Genomic DNA, 19,586 nt, shown 5'->3' with positions numbered 1-19,586 from the left:
AAGTGCAGGGGGTTGGACTAGATGACCTCCTGAGTTCCCTTCCAACCCTGATATTCTATGCCTCTCTGATGGCGGAGGAGGCATCACAGCTTCATCCAGTGAGAATGAAGAGATATTCATTGGCGGAGTAATATTTTCTAATCTGGCCTCCTGTTCCTCAAAAAAGTTTCTTCTTGAGGTTCTGGGGCTCCAGAAAGACAGGCTGTCTCTCTATAGTAGACACAAGAGTTTCTAGCCTAGAAGAATAACTTCTATAGGCTGCCCATGGGTCTCAGTATGGCCACTGGGATGGGGGGAAAGAAATGAGTGTTGGCACCCATGGGTGCCCATACGAGGTAGGTTGAAGCTCTGAACATGGATGCACTTGGGAAGGCCCTGGGTGTTGTTCAGGTGAGCTGTGGTGCAAAGCTAAGGAGAGGCTGTCATTCTCCTGTTGCCTCGTTGCTGAAGAAAGGTGGAGCAGACAGGGGGGCTGATGTCCTGGTACCGAGGGTGATCCTGGAGACTGAGATGTAGTTGGTACCGGAGTGCCAGTACTGAGCAGTGGAGACTCTGATGTCTCAGTAATCAGAAGGTCTCATGGTGGTGGGCAATTGGTACCGCTAAGGTTTGTCTCTGTTGGCTTGTCAGTACCGAGGGAGTCAGTGGAGGCTGAAGTCTCTTGTGAGATAAGCGACCAGAAGAGGGCTTCTTGGAGGTGCTCAGTACGATAGACTTACGTGCAGGTGCCGATTTTGCAGAGGCGGTAAAGTCTCTGCTTTTAACTCTGTCAGACGGGGTGCCGACGCTTCTGAGCCTGTGCCCTTCAGGTCTTTAGGCCTGATAGCAAGAAATCATGAGCCTTATGGGTACCATGCTGTGGTGCCAAAGTCAATGATCTTGCCAGAGATCTCCTTTGACTGGTCAATATCTGTTTGGGGACTTGTAGCCCTCTTCTTAGAAGCCTTACAAGGGGAGTTGGAAGATTTACTCTTAGGCTCTCCTTCCTTGGAGGCTGATGGTCTCAGGGGTGACTGTTGCTCAAGAGGAGTCCCAGGACCAGATTAGAGGCTGGCCTGAGGGAACTCTCCGTCGTGAGGAGCTTAAGTTTTAACTCATGACTCTTCCTCATTCTGGCTTTAATTTTTGGCAGAAGGTGCTCTTCTGAGGAACGTGAGCCTCTCCGAGGCATGGAGTACAACATGAGTGACCATCGCTGATCAGAATTGCCTCTCTATAGGAGCGGCAATGTTTGAAGCCGGGCGAGTCAGGCATACCCTTTGAGGAGGAGGGGGGGGGGTCAGTCCCCAGAGGGGGAGGAAAAAATTGTACACAAGGAAAGGGAGAAAAATGAAGATATAAAAAAAAATTACGATGAAATGGGGGGAAAGGAATTTTTAAAACTGAAACTCTACTAAATACTATGAGAACTGAAACTCTACAGCTATTATAAAATTCAAGGCAAAAAACTGTAATCTGAATTGGACTGCTAATTGCTCCATCTCAGGCCAATAGCGGTTGAGAAATAATTGAAGGCAGTTTGCCTGCACAGCACTAGACAGGGAGAGCACATATGCAGGCCAAACAGACACTTCTATCTAAAATCTCTGATCAGAGGTGCAAGGAGGCAGGCACACCTTCAGTGGAGCACACACAGGGACAGTACTCGAAGAAGCAGTTTGCAATTTCTTGGTTGGGAAGAACAAATACTGTCATAACGAATATTCTGCCAAGGATATCTTTCTTGTTTCAAAATCTTTCTTTGATGACCCCAAATAAAACTCTAGAAGGAATACAGAGGATGTTATTACAATTTACATGGAATAAGAAAAGACCAAGAGTGAGAGCACATTAAACAGGGGACTGTAGCTGTTCCAAATATTCTATGGTACTATCAAGCCAACCAGCTCAAAACAGAAGTGGGGGCGCTCTAACCTAGCCAAACACTGGGTCTTTATTGGACAAGAAAATTGCAGCAGTGTAAAGACTGCTATACTACTATGGATTAATAAAATAAATAAAAAAAAGAAATTTACACACATCCTTTAGCAAAGATGACTATGTGTTTGGGACACAACTAGAGGGAAGATCAGTTCTTTTCCCTCACCAATGACACTGATTGCAAATAATCCAGATCTTAACCTGAACTGCAAACCAGAGAGCTTCGAAGATTAGGAAAGCCATTGAATACACACAGAGTTGGCCAGCTATTCAGTAAAGACATTTTTCTAACTTATTTAGAGACCAAAACTAATTTTAACTGGCCCACTCTCCCCTGGTACCAGTACTTTCAAGTCAGGCATAATGTTTTTCAAATTTCTAGAAAATTTGTTGTATACAAAAAGCTAACTTTAATAGATGCTGTAGTAGAAGGAGAGAGACAGACATGTGGTCTGGTATAAGAAGCCTGGTATGAGACCTGAACTAAAGTAGTAGTCAGGCCTTGTTATAAAACATGCCTGCTTGCAAGTTCACAGAATCTGGCAAGAACAGGGCTGGTATTGCAAAAACACAAACATTCCTAAATAGTACTAGGCACAAGACACTCACGCAAACACATTCCAGAAGGGTGGTACCAAGTATGGCACAAATATATTTCCCAAAGATAACAAGGACATGTTTACCTCTCTTAAAGATAAGGTCAGGATGACAGTATCATGGATAGAGATATTTTGATCGAATCAAAGTGTAATGTAAAAGTAACTAGCCATGTCAGAGGGGCAATACATAACTTGTTTGTATCAGTGTATAAAGAAGGGTCTCAAACGGGTGTCTTTGGCCAGCCCAAGGGGGAATGGAAAGTCCCGCCATTCACTGAGTTGAGTCCATTTTCATGGGCATACATGTCTTAGTATTCCCATAGAGTCTGCCGGGTGCTATTACTGTGCTTCATTGACAATAAACCTGGCTGAGTGCCTTCGCTACAAATCAAGTCTTGTAGTCTTTGTGGACAGTTTGAACGAGGTCTGCTGTGTCAGCTATCTGCACAGAGCTAGGACACCATACACCAACACCACACATGCAGCCAACGACTAACAACAGATATAATGGCATTTAGTCAATCAGGAAACAAAAAAATTATAATTAGTTTATGACATTCTTTGCAGACAGACAGCTTTCCTAACAGAAAAATGTCCATATATGTGACGTGCTAGGAAAAGGATGTGGATAGACAATATTACCCCACATGTTTGAGGTTTGATCTAAAAAAAAAAGAGGACCAGCAATCTCAGTTTATAGCACAATAAAAGAACATTTTTTGAACCAGTATCTTAAATGGTACCTCACGCCAGTCAGGTTAAAAAACATATATAGATTGAATGGAGGTGAATGTTGGAGAAATTGTGGTGAAAGAGAAGATTTTATGCATATATAGAGGATATGTCCAGTCATTAGAGAATACTGGGATGCAATCCATAACCAAATATCAAAACTGTTAGATATTTATTACCAAATGACCCCATGGTAACCCTCCTGGGGCTTCCTAGTGGCAATGATCACACAAAAGGAAATGAAGAATTAATCTCTCACCTTCTAGTAGCTGCTCCGCTATTGGTAACCTCTTATAGGAAAAATAAAATAGCCCAATCACTGAGGAACAGTTAAAAAAAAATATGGGAAGTTGTAGTTATGAAAATTATGTACCCAGCAAAATAGACAGACGACAGATGATACTTAGATATTTGGATACCTTTTATTCAGTACTCAGACAAAGTATATTCACCTGCAAAAAACCCAGTACACCTGTCCAATTTTTTGAATATTAACATTTGATAGACATACCTGGTCTGTTAAATATGTGCATATAGAGATTTCACTCAATTTAATAAAATCTCTAGAAATGACATAGGTGTTTCAGTGATGCTCACTCTGCAATATAGTAACACCCTTAAAATACAAAGATCTGATGACTAAATTCCTGTATAATGTTTCTTTAAACAAAATCTCACTGTTGTAATGATACTTATGTTTGTGATATTTACATGGCAAGGACTTGTAAACACGTTAAAACTTCCTTAAAAAAAAATCCATCTGCTTTATTGTTCCAACCCCATTCAGCAAGACAGTGGGATTCAATATATTTATTGCTGGACAAGGAATAGAGACACCTGGGTCCTATTTTCAGATCTTTCACTGACTTTGTGAAATATTCTGGCCATCTCACAACCTCTATGCCTCAGTTTTCTCATATGTACAGAGAGATAATCATATTTACCGAAGCTTTGTACAGGGCTCTTAGATGTCCAATGGAATGGCTTATGTGAGTGCTAAGTAAATGTATATAAAATATGCACATAAAATGGCTCATAAGAAGGCTGCCATGAATTAAGAATGGTGATGCCAAAGAGTCTCACGTTAAAAGGCAGGTGCCCAAGTTAGCTCAATGCACCAAGAAGATCATAAATTACAACTTGCTCAGCTCCTTGGGAATTGAGTGTAAAGGGGAGATTGATCCCATCCAACTGCACCTCCCGCAGGTCAGCAAAGGCATGAGTACCTGCCAGCGTATAGTCACTGTTCCACCAGTTCAGAAACAGGATAGCAAGGATGACAACTAGAAGCCAATACCCACTATTATTTCATAGAATCATATAATATTAGGGTTGGAAGAGACCTCAGGAGGTCATCTAGTCTAATCCCCTGCTCAAAGCAGGACCAACACCAACTAAATCATCCCAGCCAAGGCTTTGTCAAGCTGGGCCTTAAAAACCTCTAAGGAAGGAGATTCCACCACCACCCTAGGTAGCCCATTCCAGTGCTTTACCACCCTCCTAGTGAACTAGTGTTTCCTAATATCCAACCTAAACTTCCCCCGCTGCAACTTGAGACCATTACTCCTTGTTCGGTCATCTGCTACCACGGAGAACAGCCTAGCTCCATTCTCTTTGGAACCCCCTTCAGGTAGTTGAAGGCTGCTATCAACCTTGGGAGGGAGGAAGGGGAAGCAGTTTCCTCTATTTTAAAAAGGGAATGCTAACCCATGCTTTGAAAAAATCCAAACTCTAAATTCCACCTTTTGTGGTAATTTCAGATGTTTCAGAATTGGAAAAGATAAAGGAATATTCTTTGAAATTTAAATACAACTTGGGAGATCTGGGTTCAATTCCCAACTTCCGCACAGACTTCCATTGGAACTGTGGCTAAGTCACCTTGTACCTCAGTTCTGCAAAATGAGGGGAAAAATAGCTCCCTTCTGACATCTTTTGTCCATCTTGAATATCCAGCTTACTAGGTGTATGTACAGTGTCTCGTCAGAGTAGCAGCCGTGTTAGTCTGTATACGCAAAAAGAAGAACAGGAGTACTTGTGGCACCTTAGAGACTAACAAATTTATTAGAGCATAAGCTTTCGTGGACTACAGCCCACTTCTTCGGATGCTAATGTAATACAAGTAATACCTATATTAGTCACTTCAAAAGCATAAATACTGCTTACAAAAAATGCATCAAAAAGTCAAAATTAACTGGAAAAAGTTAAGACGTCACTCACTACAGTCACTGATGACTTGACATGATCAAGTATTCCACTAACAGGAATAATGCTCTATATTCAGAATTAGCATAAAGCCCAAAGGCACCAGAAGATGACTGTCAAGAAGCCGGGTGGGCTAAGTGGTTACATTGGGAGTCAGACGTCCTGCATTCTATCTGTGGTTCCGTCAATGACTCTGACCTTGCACACAACAAAACTTCTCCATGCCTCCGTTTATTCACCTGTACAATGGAGATGATGACGCCTTCCATGTTTCTAAAGTGCTTTGAGATCCATGGTTGAGAAGCTCTGATGCCAGACTTTCACCAGGACATACAAATTACATTTGACAAGTACAATGCAAGAATGGAGTGAAGAACTTTGACTGTAAAACACAGCTACCTAAAACCTAACTCAGAGGCTAATGGATAATGTCTGTACAGCACTGGAGTCAAGACCAGGTCCTTTTCCAAAGTAAAGCTGAATTTTGTATTGTCAAAGAAACCCTGATTAGATTTATAAAACTATTAAGATGATCAAGAGCTTTATCATCATCATTCAGTGGTGTAGCCAAAGAAAGCCATGGGATGGACAGTCAACCACTTCCTCGTAATCTTAATCTGTAACTCTTGTTGGGTAGCAACCAGAAAAAAACAAAAAAACACACTTGCAATAACACCACAAACCTTACTTAGAAAGACCATTAATTAATTCAGAAAAAAATATACTGAATATTGGAGAAATCAAAAACAAGAAAATCTCCTCAATTAGCATACCCCCTGAAATAAATACACTCCTTTTACTGGCCACCACTCTGCCTTTCACTAGCTTCAACGTTAATTAAGCCTCACAACACCTGCAAAGTAAATAGCAAAGCTAAGATTTTTCAAAGGAGACCAAGGGGGTTAGGTGTCCAATTCCCCACTGAATTTCAAAGGGAGTTGGGTTCTAGTGCAGAACCCAACTGGCAGTGCACTTTTAAGCAGAGCATCTCTGCTCCTTTGGCAATCACATATCATCAGACTCCAAACCGAGGTTTACTGGTGAAGAAAATGTGACAGAGCATTCCAGAGCCTACACACACACACACACACACACAAAAGACTCTGGCGACAATTTGATTGCACTGTTCATCAAGAGAACCACGTTTCAGAGTAAGCACCCTGCACTTAGCATGTCGATTTGGTGAAAAAACAGAGTATTTAGGGGAAACTATATAATCAGCTTGTGTCGTTCCTATGCTTAATCTCCCCATTTACACAAAGTGTTTAGTAGTGCAAGTACCAGGCAATAGCTCCCTGCCCCAAGGTATTAGTGAGGGGACCCACTGCCCAGCACCTTAGGCCACATATTTCCAAACACTAGGCTGTTGTCTTCATTCTTACATTGTTTGCCTGAGGGCAATCTTTTAGTGTCACTTCTCCACAGCGAACCTTGGCAGTATTCGCCCAATGTGAAGTGACACCAGGAAGAAAGAATGATTGGAGAGATTCTAAGATAAGTCGCAAGAGAGGAAAAACCTTACATAACTGTTCTTCAAGATGTGTTGCACATGTCCATTCCATTCTTGGAGTGGCCATACCCCGTGCACAGTCATCAAATTTTCCCCTCAATAGTACCCACTGGGGCAGCTGGAGCACACTCAGAGTGCTGGTTTAAAGGGCCCAGGCACCCCAGAACCCCCTCAGTTTCTTCTTCCTGGACAACTCCAAGAAGAAAAACAGGTACAGTACTAACCTTTTGTAATGGTTGTTATTTAATATGTCACACATGTGCATTCTATGATCCACCCTCTTACTCCTCTGCATTGGAGTTGTCTGTTTTATCTGTGAGAACTAACAAGATTTCTCTCTTGATCTGAGATAAGAAAGCCTGAAAGGCTCAGTGGACAGCCCCTATCTCCCTGAAACTGATATGTAGAGACCGATCCCATGAGGACCATAAACCCTGAGTTTCGAGGGGACCAGATGTGCCCTCAACCCCAGAGCAGACGTGTCCATCACCAATGTCAGTGAAGATTGAGGGCGGACAAAGGCAACACCTGCACATACACTGACCAGGTCTGTGTGCCAATCTAGAGAAGTCAATACTCAAGAGGGAACATTCAGCACAGATGGCAACGACTTGGCAAATAAATGGAGGCCAGACAATTGAGTCCTGAGACGAGTTTTGAGTTATGACTGGGTGAGCCTTGAGATCTGCAACAAGGGATCACATTGTTTGGAACCTTGAGTCCAGAGAGAAAGCTCTAGCTTGAGCAGAATCCAGTACTGCTCCTTTAAACTCTGTCCTCTGAACTGAACAAAGTTGAGAGTTAGACCCAGAGCTGCGAAAGCTGACTGGATGAGAGATACCCTTGTCAGTACTTAAGCCCTGGAATGGCCTCTGACTAGCCAGTCATACAGGAAAGGGTAGGCTTGCACTCCTGATCTCCTCAGGAAAGCAGCTACCACTGTCAGACATTTTGTGGAAACTTGGGGAGATGCTGACAGACCAAAAGGCAGCACAGTGAGCTGCTGATGAGAGCGTTTCACTACCAACCTGAGATACTTTCTATGACCTTAATAAATCACCACATGAAAGTAGGCATCTTTTAAGTCGAGGGCAGCATACCAGTCTCCAGGGAGGGAATAATGGAAGCCAGGGTGACTATGCAAAACTATCTTTTTGATATATCTGTTGAGCTGGCACAGGTCTAAAACTGGCAAGTGACCCTTTGCTTTCGAGATTACAAAATAACAGGCAAGAACCCCTTCCCTCTCCCACCCAAAGGAGAGACTGAACCTCCTGGAGGAGGAGCTCCTCATGAGAGGATGGGAGGGAAGGGAGAGAGGAGCAGAAACAAATTGGAGGGTATATCTCATTTCTACAGTGCTTAATACTCATTGGTCTGAAGTAATCTGGGACCAAGCCGGAGGAAGTGGGAAAGACAATTCGCAAACACGGGGGAGATAGAATCTGGCATCCTGGAAATTGGTATGGCATCCTCAACTGACCCCAAAACATCTATTTAGCACTCCTCGGTATCTGGATGGAGCAGGCATTGACATAGAAGCAGGAGGAGGAGGTGGCCTGTGTCTATAACTTCTACTCTTCTTTCTTTGTAAGTCCTGATGAGGAGCAGGGGCAGAGTATTAGTGGTCTGCTGCAGGCAAAAATGTTTCCTAGACAGGGCCAGAGTACACAACGCCAAAGACTTCAAAGTCAGCATAGAATCCTTCATCCCATACTGCTTAGAATCTGTTTGCTCTGAAAAAAGTGAAGACCCTTCAAAGGGCAGCTCTTGAATTGTTTGTTGGACCTCGTGCGGAAGCCCCAACGACCACAGCCAGAAGGTCCTGTAATGGAAACCGCAGAAGCCAGTGTCCTAGCAACCGAGTCTACCACACATGTAGTCCAACCTGCAGTGAAGTTCTCACGATGAATGTCCCCTCGTCAACTAAAGAAAACTCCTGTCCAGTGTCCTCCAGCAACATGTCCTTAAACTTTAACATGGAGTCCCAAATATTACAATAACAATGTCCCAAAAGGTTTGTTGGTTGGCAATTCTGAGTTGCAACACTGCAATAGAATAAACTTTTCCACCAAATAAATCTATTGTTTTTTTAGCATCCTTTGATTTGGAAATTGCCACCTGTTGGCCCTGTCATTTCCTTTCACTGGCCACTGACACCACCAGAAAATCCTAAGGGGTGGGGGGGACATAATATTTACATTTGGTCCTTTTTTGAGGCGGGAGGAAGGGACAAAGGAGTCTGCCAGCGTGGCTTCATGAGCTCCAAAATTGCTTCATTCCAAGTAAAGACACCTTTACTTGTGGTTTGGTTGTGGCCAAAATGTCACTATGGCAATGTGAGGACTCCTTAACTTTCTCTAGCTGGATCTCCAAACCTGAGGCAATCCTCTTCAACAACTCTTGGTGAGCTCTATAATCATCGGGAGGTGGTGAAATGTCCCCTGAGGAAACTGCCTCATTAGGAGAGGAGGAGGATGAAGCCAGCACAGGCTCAGAATGCCCCTCCTTCACTAGCTGTCCAGTAGGCTCTTCCTGAACTACCTCTTCCTGCTCGGCATCAGGACCTGTACCAGGCTCAGAAACAGGCAGTGCCCAGCGAGTAGACTCCCCATGCCTCTCCAAGGACACAGAGCAGGACCTGAAAACTGGGGAAATCTCCACAAGTTCCAAAAGGGCCAATGGTGAGCCCCAGTGATTCCCAGGCCCCAAGCCCTATCCCATTCCAGCCGTAGGATCTCGAGGCAACCCAGGGTAGTAATGCCTAGGTGGGGGTAGCATGACAGGCTCCGAGGCTGGGAAACATAGGAGGCCATCTCTGATGCAGAGGAGTCTGAATCACACTCTGCTGACCAAGCAGGGGCTGCTCCCAATGGTACCAGAGACTAGTGCCTAGTTGGCGAAGAGTGTAGAACAGCCAATGTTGCAGGCTTCCCCTTCAATGCACCGATGGGCATGAAATCCAAGGCACAGGAGACTGTCACTGCACTGAGTTCTGCATGGACAATATTGGCGACCCTCTGTCTGCTGGTACAGGAGCACAGACTCCTGCACTACCAGGGACATCAGTACCAATAGGCTCAGCATATCTCTTGCTGACACAAACACTTCCGACATGGTCAGTACCGAGATGGTCGCTGCAATATTGCAGACATAGAAGGCACCCCTCCAGGTATCAGACTCGATGGTACATGCCCGGGTACCAGAGTCAATGGTGCCCATTTCAGTGCTACCAGTGACGAGAAGTGCTTTGGTTCTGGCTGCACTCTACTCTTCTCCCCATGCTTAGAAGATTCTGGAGCCAGCAACTTTCCTGTCTAGAGGTGTAAGCTGGGCGGACTCACCCCTGCAGCGCCTCCTGCTGGTCTCTCAGGGAATTAGCTCAATTTCCAGCCCGGAGCACCCTCTGCAGGCCAGTGATCCACTACCGCTTGGCCCCGGTGTCCCTCCCTGGACTCCGGTGCCCTGTTAGCTGGGGTGCTGCCCCCTGGCAGTAGCCCCTTTCTCTCAGGGTCTCCTCTCCCCAGGAACTCCCCACCCACTATCCCCACCTTGCCTCAGTATAAGGCTACTGTCTGTCCTCATCTAGCCCCCACGCCTGGGGCAGACTGCAATATCAGCCTACTCATCACTGGCAAGGTTGGGTTTGGACCTGCTGCCTTTGCCTACCCCTGGGCTGCCCTCTGAAACCCCCAGTATCTATTAGCCCAATGTTAGGCTGCAGTCTGGGGCTTTCCAGGCTGGGGCTCCCCAGCTCCTCTGCCTTTCCCCAGCCCTGCTCCACTCAGGTACCCTGGCTCTATCTCCCTGCAGCCAGGCCCTTCTCTCTCTCTCTCTCTCTCTCTGAACACAGAGAGACTTCTTCTGGGCCTCTGGCTCACAGCCTTTTTATACAGGCCAGCTGTGGCCTGATTGGGGTGTGGCCCAGCTTTTCGAGCTGCAGCCCTCTCCAGGGCTGCTTTCCAGCCCTCCCAGGCAGGAGCGGGTGTCCACCCCGCTACAAGAGGTCTTATGTCTCTTCTTAGACATTGGGGAAAGCAATTGGTGCTAGGTCTCAGGCAGCACAGAAGGTACACTCCTAACTGATGCCAAAGCACTCTGTGCCAAGTCAGGAAGGCTAGAGTCTGATGGAGGTCTCAGGGCCGCCTCTGTGAGTAAAACCTTTAGCCTGGCTTCTCTGGCTTTTTTTGTCCTTGGCTTAAAATATTTGCAAATTTGACAACAAACCCAAATATGAGCTTCCCCCAAATGCTTCAAGCAGCTTGATTGTGGGTTGCTCATGGGCATTGGCCTAGCACAAGAGACGCAGAGCTTGAAGCCCAGTGACCATGTAACAGAAACCCCAGAAGTGGCGACCAAAAAGGAAACTAATCCTATCTACTCTAAGTACTAATCAATTAGAAAACTATTTACAAGAAATTTCCATGAGCACACTGACAGCATGTGCTAACGCAAGCCACGCAATTCCTTCTTACTACCCGTGACAGTCATTAGAACTGAAGAAGCTCTGGGGTGGTTGTGCCATTTATACTGGCTCGTGATGGCACACTATGGTAAAGGGCACTTGAGCCTCTCCAATGGGTACCTCTGAGAGATGGTCCGACACCCAGCGTGAAATGCACATGTGGAATCACTTGAAGAACTTAAGGCAATGGTTGTAGATGGAGCATTCAGCAAGTTTGGTGGCAATGGGCAATAGCTAGCGTGGCAGGTGGGATTGAGGACTGTTGTTTTAGGGACAGTGGAAGCAAATGTATTTGTATACTGGAGGAAAAGAGGCAAGAGGACAAGGAAAGGTAAAAGGAGGAGGACAAGGAAGAGGGTGTGAGTGGGGAACAGGGATGCCAGGAGAGGATTGGGGTCACAGGGCACATGGAGAGGTTTCAAAGAGAAAAACAAGTGTGCAATCTGCCAGTGAAAGGGAGAGGGAGGAAGGAGTGTTGTGGACTTGTGGTGGCCCTTATCCATCTCCTCCTGGAGTGTGTGGGGGGGAAATCAAGCAAAATCTTGCATGGAGGGCACAGGAGGGAGTCAGAGATTGCACATGTGACAGGGATTGCGAGCTGGGGATTCAATGACAGTGGAGAGGCAGTGTTGTTCAGCTAGCGATACAGTAGAATTAAAGAAGGAAAGATCAATTTTACAGCAGAGGATATCCATGTTGTCTTGAAACTCTCTCCAGTAACAGTCACTGACATGAGAGCAGGTGTGGAGAAAGCTGAAGCTGGGAATGAGCCAGGTTTAGGGTTTTGGAACAGACTTTTGGTGGGAAGGAGAGGTGAAAGAATCAAGTGTAGCGAGAGCAGAGTGCAGTGAACTAACAATGGAGTCTACAGAGGAGGAGGAGAGGGAACAATAAAGGAGTTGAGAGTGGTGGAGAATAAGAGCTCAGATAGGTAGAGGGAAAATAGGCAATAAGGAAGAAGTGATGGGGTAGCGTTTGGAGAGTGTCACCACTCCTGAGAGATGAGAAAAGGAACACTTGAGCAAAGACGAGCAGAGACAAGGTCAAGCAAGTGGCCACTTTGGCAAACAGGAGAGATGATCCAAGGTTGAAAGTCAAAAGAGAAAATGAAGGCAAAGAGGCAGGAACAGCTCATGGGTCAGAGTGGGCATCAGTGTGAAATTTGAAGTCACCAAGTATGATGAGGGAGGACTGTGGGGAGAGGAATAAAAAAAAAAGTCAGGTTTCAAAATCAGGGAGGGTAGGGGAGATGTAGATGACAGCTATCTGGAGAGGGACAGCAGAGGAGTATATAATTGAATGTGATTTGAACAAAGAGATATAGTATAAAGAACGGGGTAGAAAATAAGACGTCTGTTGGAAAGCTATTATGTACATTGATGGTGCACTATCACCGAGGACATTGTGTTCAGTTCTCGTTACCCTACCTCCAAAAATGATATCATAGAAATAGGAGCCTGGAGACAAAATTGATTAGAAGCCTGGAGAAACTAAAGATAGGGAGCGTTTAGAGAGGAGATAAAAAGAGGCAGCAGAGCTATGCAAAATAATGAATGGTTTAGAGAACAAAAGCCAGAAAAACTCCTACTTACACGCTCATAGTCAAGAACAAGGGGACATTCCACTAAAAACTGAAAGCTCAAGCTCACCAAGACTCAACTGCAAAGTTCAAGCTCAGCTCAAGTTTATCATGGCTAAAACAGCTCTCAATCTCCCCACCACCAAGTCCTCTCCACTAACGCTGTTCTCAATCACTGTGGAAAAAACCACCATCCTGCCTGTCACTCAGGCCCATACTTGGGGTTCATCTCTGACTCAAACCTTTCTTTAGGTCCTCATATCCAGGCTATATCTAAATTTGCTGATTCTTTATGCAAAACATTTCTGAGATACAGCCTTTCTCATCATCCACATGGCTAAAAATCTCATTGTCTTGCATCTTGATAACTGCAACATCCTTTCCTCTGGCCTTGACAAATGCAATCTTGCCTCGCTCATACCCATTCAGAATTCTGCTGCAAAAATAGTATTCCTAGCTCATTGCTTTAACCATGTTAAAGAGAAGAATGAGGGGGGATTTGATAGCGGCTTTCAACTACCTGAAAGTAGGTTCCAAAGAGGATGGATCTAGACTGTTCTCAGTGGTACCAGATGACAGAACAAGGAGTAATGGTCTCAAGATGCAGTGGGGGAGGTCTAGGTTGGATATTAGGAAAAACTTTTTCACTAGGAGGGTGGTGAAGCACTGGAATGGGTTACCTAGGGAGGTGGTGGAATCTCCTTCTTTAGAGGTTTTTAAGGTCAGGCTTGACAAAGCCCTGGCTGGGATGATTTAGTTGGGGATTGGTCCTGCTTTGAGCAGGGGGTTGAACTAGATGACCTCCTGAGGTCCCTTCCAACTCTGATATTCTATGATTCTATGTTACCCTTCTCCTTGCATTCCCTTTTCCTCCATCATAGCAAACATAAGCTACTGGCCTTAACTTCCAAGGCCCTTCCCGACCTATTCCCACCCTATCTATCAGCTCTCATTCTGTTGGACTCCCACCTCCAGTTGGCCCCTGAAGCCAGCCTCCATCACCCACTTGTTACATTTTCAAATGAGCCCCTTCATGCTTTCTCCCATGCTGCCTCTCACACTCAGGAGGGGCTCCCCATAAACACCAGCAAAACTAATTCATTATCCCCTTCAAAACCCTCCTCAAAACTGTCCTTTACTATGACGCCTACAAAATGCTTGACAACGGTTAGGCTGCTGGTGTGCTGAGACAACAGCCTGTCCTGCTGACCAAGTCTCATTGTTTCTTTGTGCTCCCTGCTAGTCTGTCTGTACCCATCTGCTGTCTCTTGACTTTACTTAGATTGGAAGTTCTTTGGGGCAGGAGCTGTTATGGGTTTGTGTTTGTACAGCGCCGACCACAATGGAGTCCTGGTTACTACAACAATACAAATAATAATAAAATAAATAAAAGGCAACTCATTTTAAACAAATGAAAGATTTTTTTTAGTATAAACTATGAGTGTGAACTCTGTCACAAAACATTGATGATAAGATCATAGCAGGATTGATGTTTATATGGAATAATGAGAACATTTACAGGATGTTTAAACAGGATAAAACACTAAGGTATATTCACCTTCATGCTTCACAGCTCATGATAACCACCAATTAACAGGGGTCAGGAAGAAACCTGCCCTATGGGCAGGTGTAGCAGGGTTCTTCTTTTGACCTACCCTATTAGTAAGTGCTGTAATCCTGCAGGGAGATACTGACTTATACCCTATGAATCATGTAGCAGTGGAGGCTCATTAACTCCACTCTGGTTTAAAAAGAAGTGGGAGTGATACTCTGGTGAAAGGTCTAGAACAGAGAGGTCTCTTTAGAGAAACACTACCAACATGTTAACATGGGCTGAGGGTGGCATTTTCCTTATTATCTGAGTTATCAATAAAGCCAAATTCCAGGCCTAGGGAATGTCTGGACTAAATACAGGGTGTTAAAATGTTGTTCAGAGCGAAGTGGAAATTTAATTTGCTTACAGCAGATTATTCCATCATTGAACATTACAGAGTTTCTTGCACCTTTCGCTGAAGTAATTGGTACTTACCCTGCTGGAGAGAGGAATTTGTAATAGATGTAATAAATTAGATCTGGGGTCTAATACAGTGTGGCACTTCCTAAATTCCTACTCCAGAACATCTAGTTTGCTATATGATGTGCTCTAGCAAAAGCACATCATACTCACCCCCTCTGTCACTGAAATGTGTCCAAAATAACTGTGATTTATAGGTGGGTGTAAAAATGGAAAGCAATGCACCACTCAATGGGGGAACTCACTCATAGAAATGGGATTTGGAAATGGACAGGAACGTGCAGTCTCGATTGGCCTTGATGGTGAAAATGAGAGGTTCCCCAGTAAGGACAGCTAGTTGGCCTACTATTTCCCCCGGATGGGTGATGAATAGACAGGTCTCCTCCTCAGAGTCTATCTTCCACTGGTACACATGAAGCAAACCTGAGATCACAAACCGGATGTTGACATCCTGAAAAGGATGGAGAGAGAATCCCTCATTATAAACCCTCCTGGATTTTAAACCAACATTAATTGTAACAGAACTGCAATGACTGATGTGTTTGCTGTGGGGCTCTATGTAGCGTTAATCACTTAGACAATACAATAAGGCACATTCATGAATAATTAAAAGCATTTATTAATGTTGTAAACTGTTCCAGTTACAATATTGAAAATGGAGCTTTCTGACTGGGACCATAATTGGGAGACCTCAAGAGGTGGAGATGACACAGAATTCACAAAACTCTGTGAATAATACTGTATTGTGACAAAACAGAATATATTAGTACTGGAAATTAGCAAAAATGTATTCCCTTAATTTGCATTGCACACAGTTATGTATTTTCAAACAAACAATCTCCTAGTGCTATTACAGAACAATATTATGCCCTGAATGATATGCTTGTTGCAAAATGCACTAATATACAAAAAAAGTCCAATTGTGTATTAATAGAAGAAGGCATTCTAATAAAACTGAGTGACATACATCATGCATTGAGGGTTGGGTTTTTGTAAGCAAGTTATCTGGGCATTTGTAATGCACATCATTTCATGGGAAAATAAGCAATATATGTATAAACTTGAAACCTCATGGAGAAGGATGCTAAATTCACATTGCAACTTTAGCTATGCACTCTTCCATACAAAACAAAACCCATAATCTGCAGCTAAAATTGCTGTTGCTATTAAATGAGCCCCTCTTCTCTTTAATTACAAAGGAAAAACTCAACAAGATGCAAGGGAGAAAGGGGGGGGGTTTCCCTGCGGTCTGTGTATGGATTGCAATTCTGAGCCTCTGCACCCAGATGGATAAGCACCTACCAATTCCTCTCAATCTTGTTCAGCTCCCCATTCAAGAGGCAATAGAATCACAGAAATGTAGGAGTGGAAGGGATCTCAATAGGTCATCTAGTCCAGTCCTCTGCACTGAGGCAGGACTAAGGATCTAGACCATCCCTGACAGGTGTTCATCATTGGAGGTTTTTAAGAAGAGGTTAGACAGAGATTCCAGAACCCCTCTAGGTAATTTATTCCACTCTTATAGTTAGGAAGATTTTTCTAATGTCTGACCCAAATCTCCCTTCCTGCAATTTAAGCGCATTACTTCTTGTCCTCTCCTCAGTGGATATGGAGAACAATTTATCACCCTCCTCTTTTATAAACTTAAATCTGTTATGTCCCCCCTCAGACTTCACTTCTACAGACTAAACAAACCCAATTGTTTAATATTTCCTTATAGGTCATATTCTAGACCACATACTGTCTGATGTGCACTCTTCAACCCAACCTGTTTTTATCCAGAACATTATATGGCCCTTGTCACCATAGTATCTGGGTGCTTCAGAAATGTTTTAATGAGTTTATCCTCAGAATACCCCTGTTAGGTTGGTACCTATCATTCTCATTTTGCAGGGTGGGGGCATGAGGCACAGAGAGGTGAAAGTAACTTGTACAGGAAGCCTGTGGCAGAGGAACTTATCCCAGAACTCCCCAAACCCAGTCCAGGGCCACTCACCTCAACTCTAGTCCATCTTTAGTCATACACTAAGGTCTTGACAGGACACCCGCTATTTGAATGACTGGAGAGTAGTAATAATATCAGTTTTTAAACTACAGATTCACTTTTCCCTTACTGGAGGGCACTCACCTGGTCTCCCTGCCTTGATACCACAGTCCCAGCCGTAACTTGATGCAGTGTTACTTTACCCTTCAGCAACAAGGGGTCCTGAGGGAAAAAAGATATCCACACACACAATTTAAACATCTGTGCAGATGTAAACAGAGGTGAAAATGTAAGGGAGTAAGCAATCTACTGAACAGGAAGGTTATAAATCTCTTGACCTTGAAGCTATAATTCAAGTTCACACTTTAACATTTCCCTGCCAATATACATCTTCATAGGAATAATGTAGCTCTCTGTCTTCACATGCATAGATTCAGATGTTTAAGCACTTTAACTCCATTTTTGCCTCGACTCCTAACAGACTATGAACCTTCCATGTCCTGGTGAAACGAACAGATTGGTTGATCTCATCAATGAAAACATGGTTAACATTTCAACCCTCAAGGATACCTATATTGTGGGATTTTGTTTTGTAACACATCACTAAATATATGCATTCTAGGCACTATAACTTAAGTATATTTCTCCCATACCACACCCACTTCTACGAATATGCATTTAACACAACATTAATATTAATAGTAGTCAGTTTCAGTACTTTTGGCTAGTAAACAGCAAGCAAAAAAACGGTAGCAAGTTTTACTATGGATTACAGGCACCCTTTAAAATTTCCTCCCACAGGTCTCAAAGCACAGAGAACAATACATAGGGTAAGTGCATGATTTAAAAAAAAAAGTTGGGGAATGCTAGCAAGAAGTCTGCACCGATTTCTATGTTTCTGCTTGTGGTTGTGTACAGAGCACTGAACTGGCACCCAGGAGACCTGCATTCTATTTCCAGTTCTGTCAAAGTCCCATTGTGCAACCCTGTTCACTTCACTTCCCTGTTCCTCAGTTTTCCAGTGATAAAATTGGGATAGTGATACTCACCTTCATTGTAAAACACTGAAATCTGCCAATGAAATACACAATAGAAAAAGCTGATAATTAGAATTACTTATTCAAATGCTCTGGATTCAGGTTAACTTTGCCTTTCTCAATATTAATTCTCTCAACCTATCTTGAAATGTCATCTACATGTGCTGCTATAACTGAATTGAAAGGTGGCCTCTCTCTCTTCTCCAAATGCCTCTCTCCTCCTTCTTTGCCGAAAAGTTTCTCAGTAACCTTACATAAAACATCTTGATGAATCATAAGAAATATTCCTATGCCTCCTACTGCAACAGCACAGTGGGATGAGAGGGGAGATTTTTCTTCTCTCCCTCTCTCCACTGACGGAACAATCATAGGTGCTGTTCTAAATATCTCTGCACGCATAGCAGCAGACTTCGCAGGTTGAGTGCAAAGATCAAAGATCAATCTTTCAAATTAGATTGGTTCCCCTCTTCCCTAAAAAGATGTATAAACAGAATCCTCCAATCTCTCTCCTGTGCATTTCCTATTAGACTCAATCATGAAAAGCAGCTGCTCCCATATCATGTTCTTTTCCCTGTAGGAACATGCCAAGCCAGGTGCCATTATTAAAGCATCCAAAAAATACAGAAACTAGCAACAAAACTGTAGGAGGCACCACTGACTGAGACAACTCTGTTACTCTAACTTGCTTTGCATTTCCATTACCTGAAGAAGGAGGGTGATACATGAAAGTTTGGTTACTTCTATTTTACCGAATTAAAGCAGAGAGAGCTAGGTTGCTCCCTATAACTAGAGCTTGTGGAAAGATTTTCAAGGGGGGGGGGGGGGGGAATGTTTAAACACTTAATTTCAACAGTGTTTCAATTCATTTCATTTCGATTATTTTATATTTAATATATAAAAGTCAAAATGAAATTAATTAAAATAGCACTATTGAAACAAAACATTTTGATGGTCCAGAATTGAAATTTTTTCAAATTTTCATTTCATAGGAAATTTTGGAATTTCGGCTTTTTGTTCCAAATTGGGGGGGGGGGGGGGGGCGGGGTGATGGTTTTTTAAATGTCTGAACTTCCCATGAACAGAAATTCCAGTTCCTGACAAACCGTTCTTATAACCCATCTTTATTTGGCTTTTTGATTTTTGATTACGTTAGCACTATTACTACTGCTAATTAGGAACATATTGCCAGATGTTGCCTGATCTTTTTTGAAGGTTAATAATATTTATATTAATTGCCAATTTGTCAGAAGTTTCTAATCCCAGAATCAGGCTACCCAAAACTATAACCAATAAGTTTAATATCTTGCAGTGACCCTCAGGGACCCTCAGTGACCCTCAGGGCAAGGATACTTATACTGTTGGCAAAGTAAAGCCTTTGAGATTTTTATTAAAATAAGGAATAAAGCCAGAAAAGCTCCAAGCCCCATAAAAAGATAGGAGTAACACAGTATTGGGGATATCCGTTGTATCATTCTTTGTATAAGCTCTTAGATTTGCATACTTATACCCTTTCTTGAGGACCTGGTGGTAAGAGATAAAGGACC

The 19,586-nt window shown here is 43.5% G+C and overlaps 1 protein-coding gene across 15 annotated transcripts in view; it reads right to left on the bottom strand.

Annotated features, from left to right (window-relative positions):
* Positions 1 to 19,586, bottom strand: part of PNPLA7 (patatin like phospholipase domain containing 7) — a 420,470-nt gene that overhangs the window by 254,744 nt on the left and 146,140 nt on the right. For all 15 annotated transcript variants that reach the window (XR_010593664.1, XR_010593665.1, XR_010593663.1 and 12 more), the window contains 2 exons: positions 17,150 to 17,227; positions 15,267 to 15,472 (listed from right to left, as the gene is read on the bottom strand). Coding sequence is in view for 12 of the 15 variants with exons in the window: in XM_065572470.1 (XP_065428542.1) it covers positions 15,267 to 15,472; positions 17,150 to 17,227 (284 nt within the window). In the remaining 3 variants the exon portion in view is untranslated. The remainder of the gene's footprint in view (positions 1 to 15,266; positions 15,473 to 17,149; positions 17,228 to 19,586) is intronic.

This window comes from Chrysemys picta, chromosome 18 (assembly GCF_011386835.1).
Source record: "Chrysemys picta bellii isolate R12L10 chromosome 18, ASM1138683v2, whole genome shotgun sequence".
NCBI classification, from domain to species: Eukaryota; Metazoa; Chordata; order Testudines; family Emydidae; genus Chrysemys; species Chrysemys picta.
This window is presented reverse-complemented; position numbering and strand designations above follow the sequence as displayed.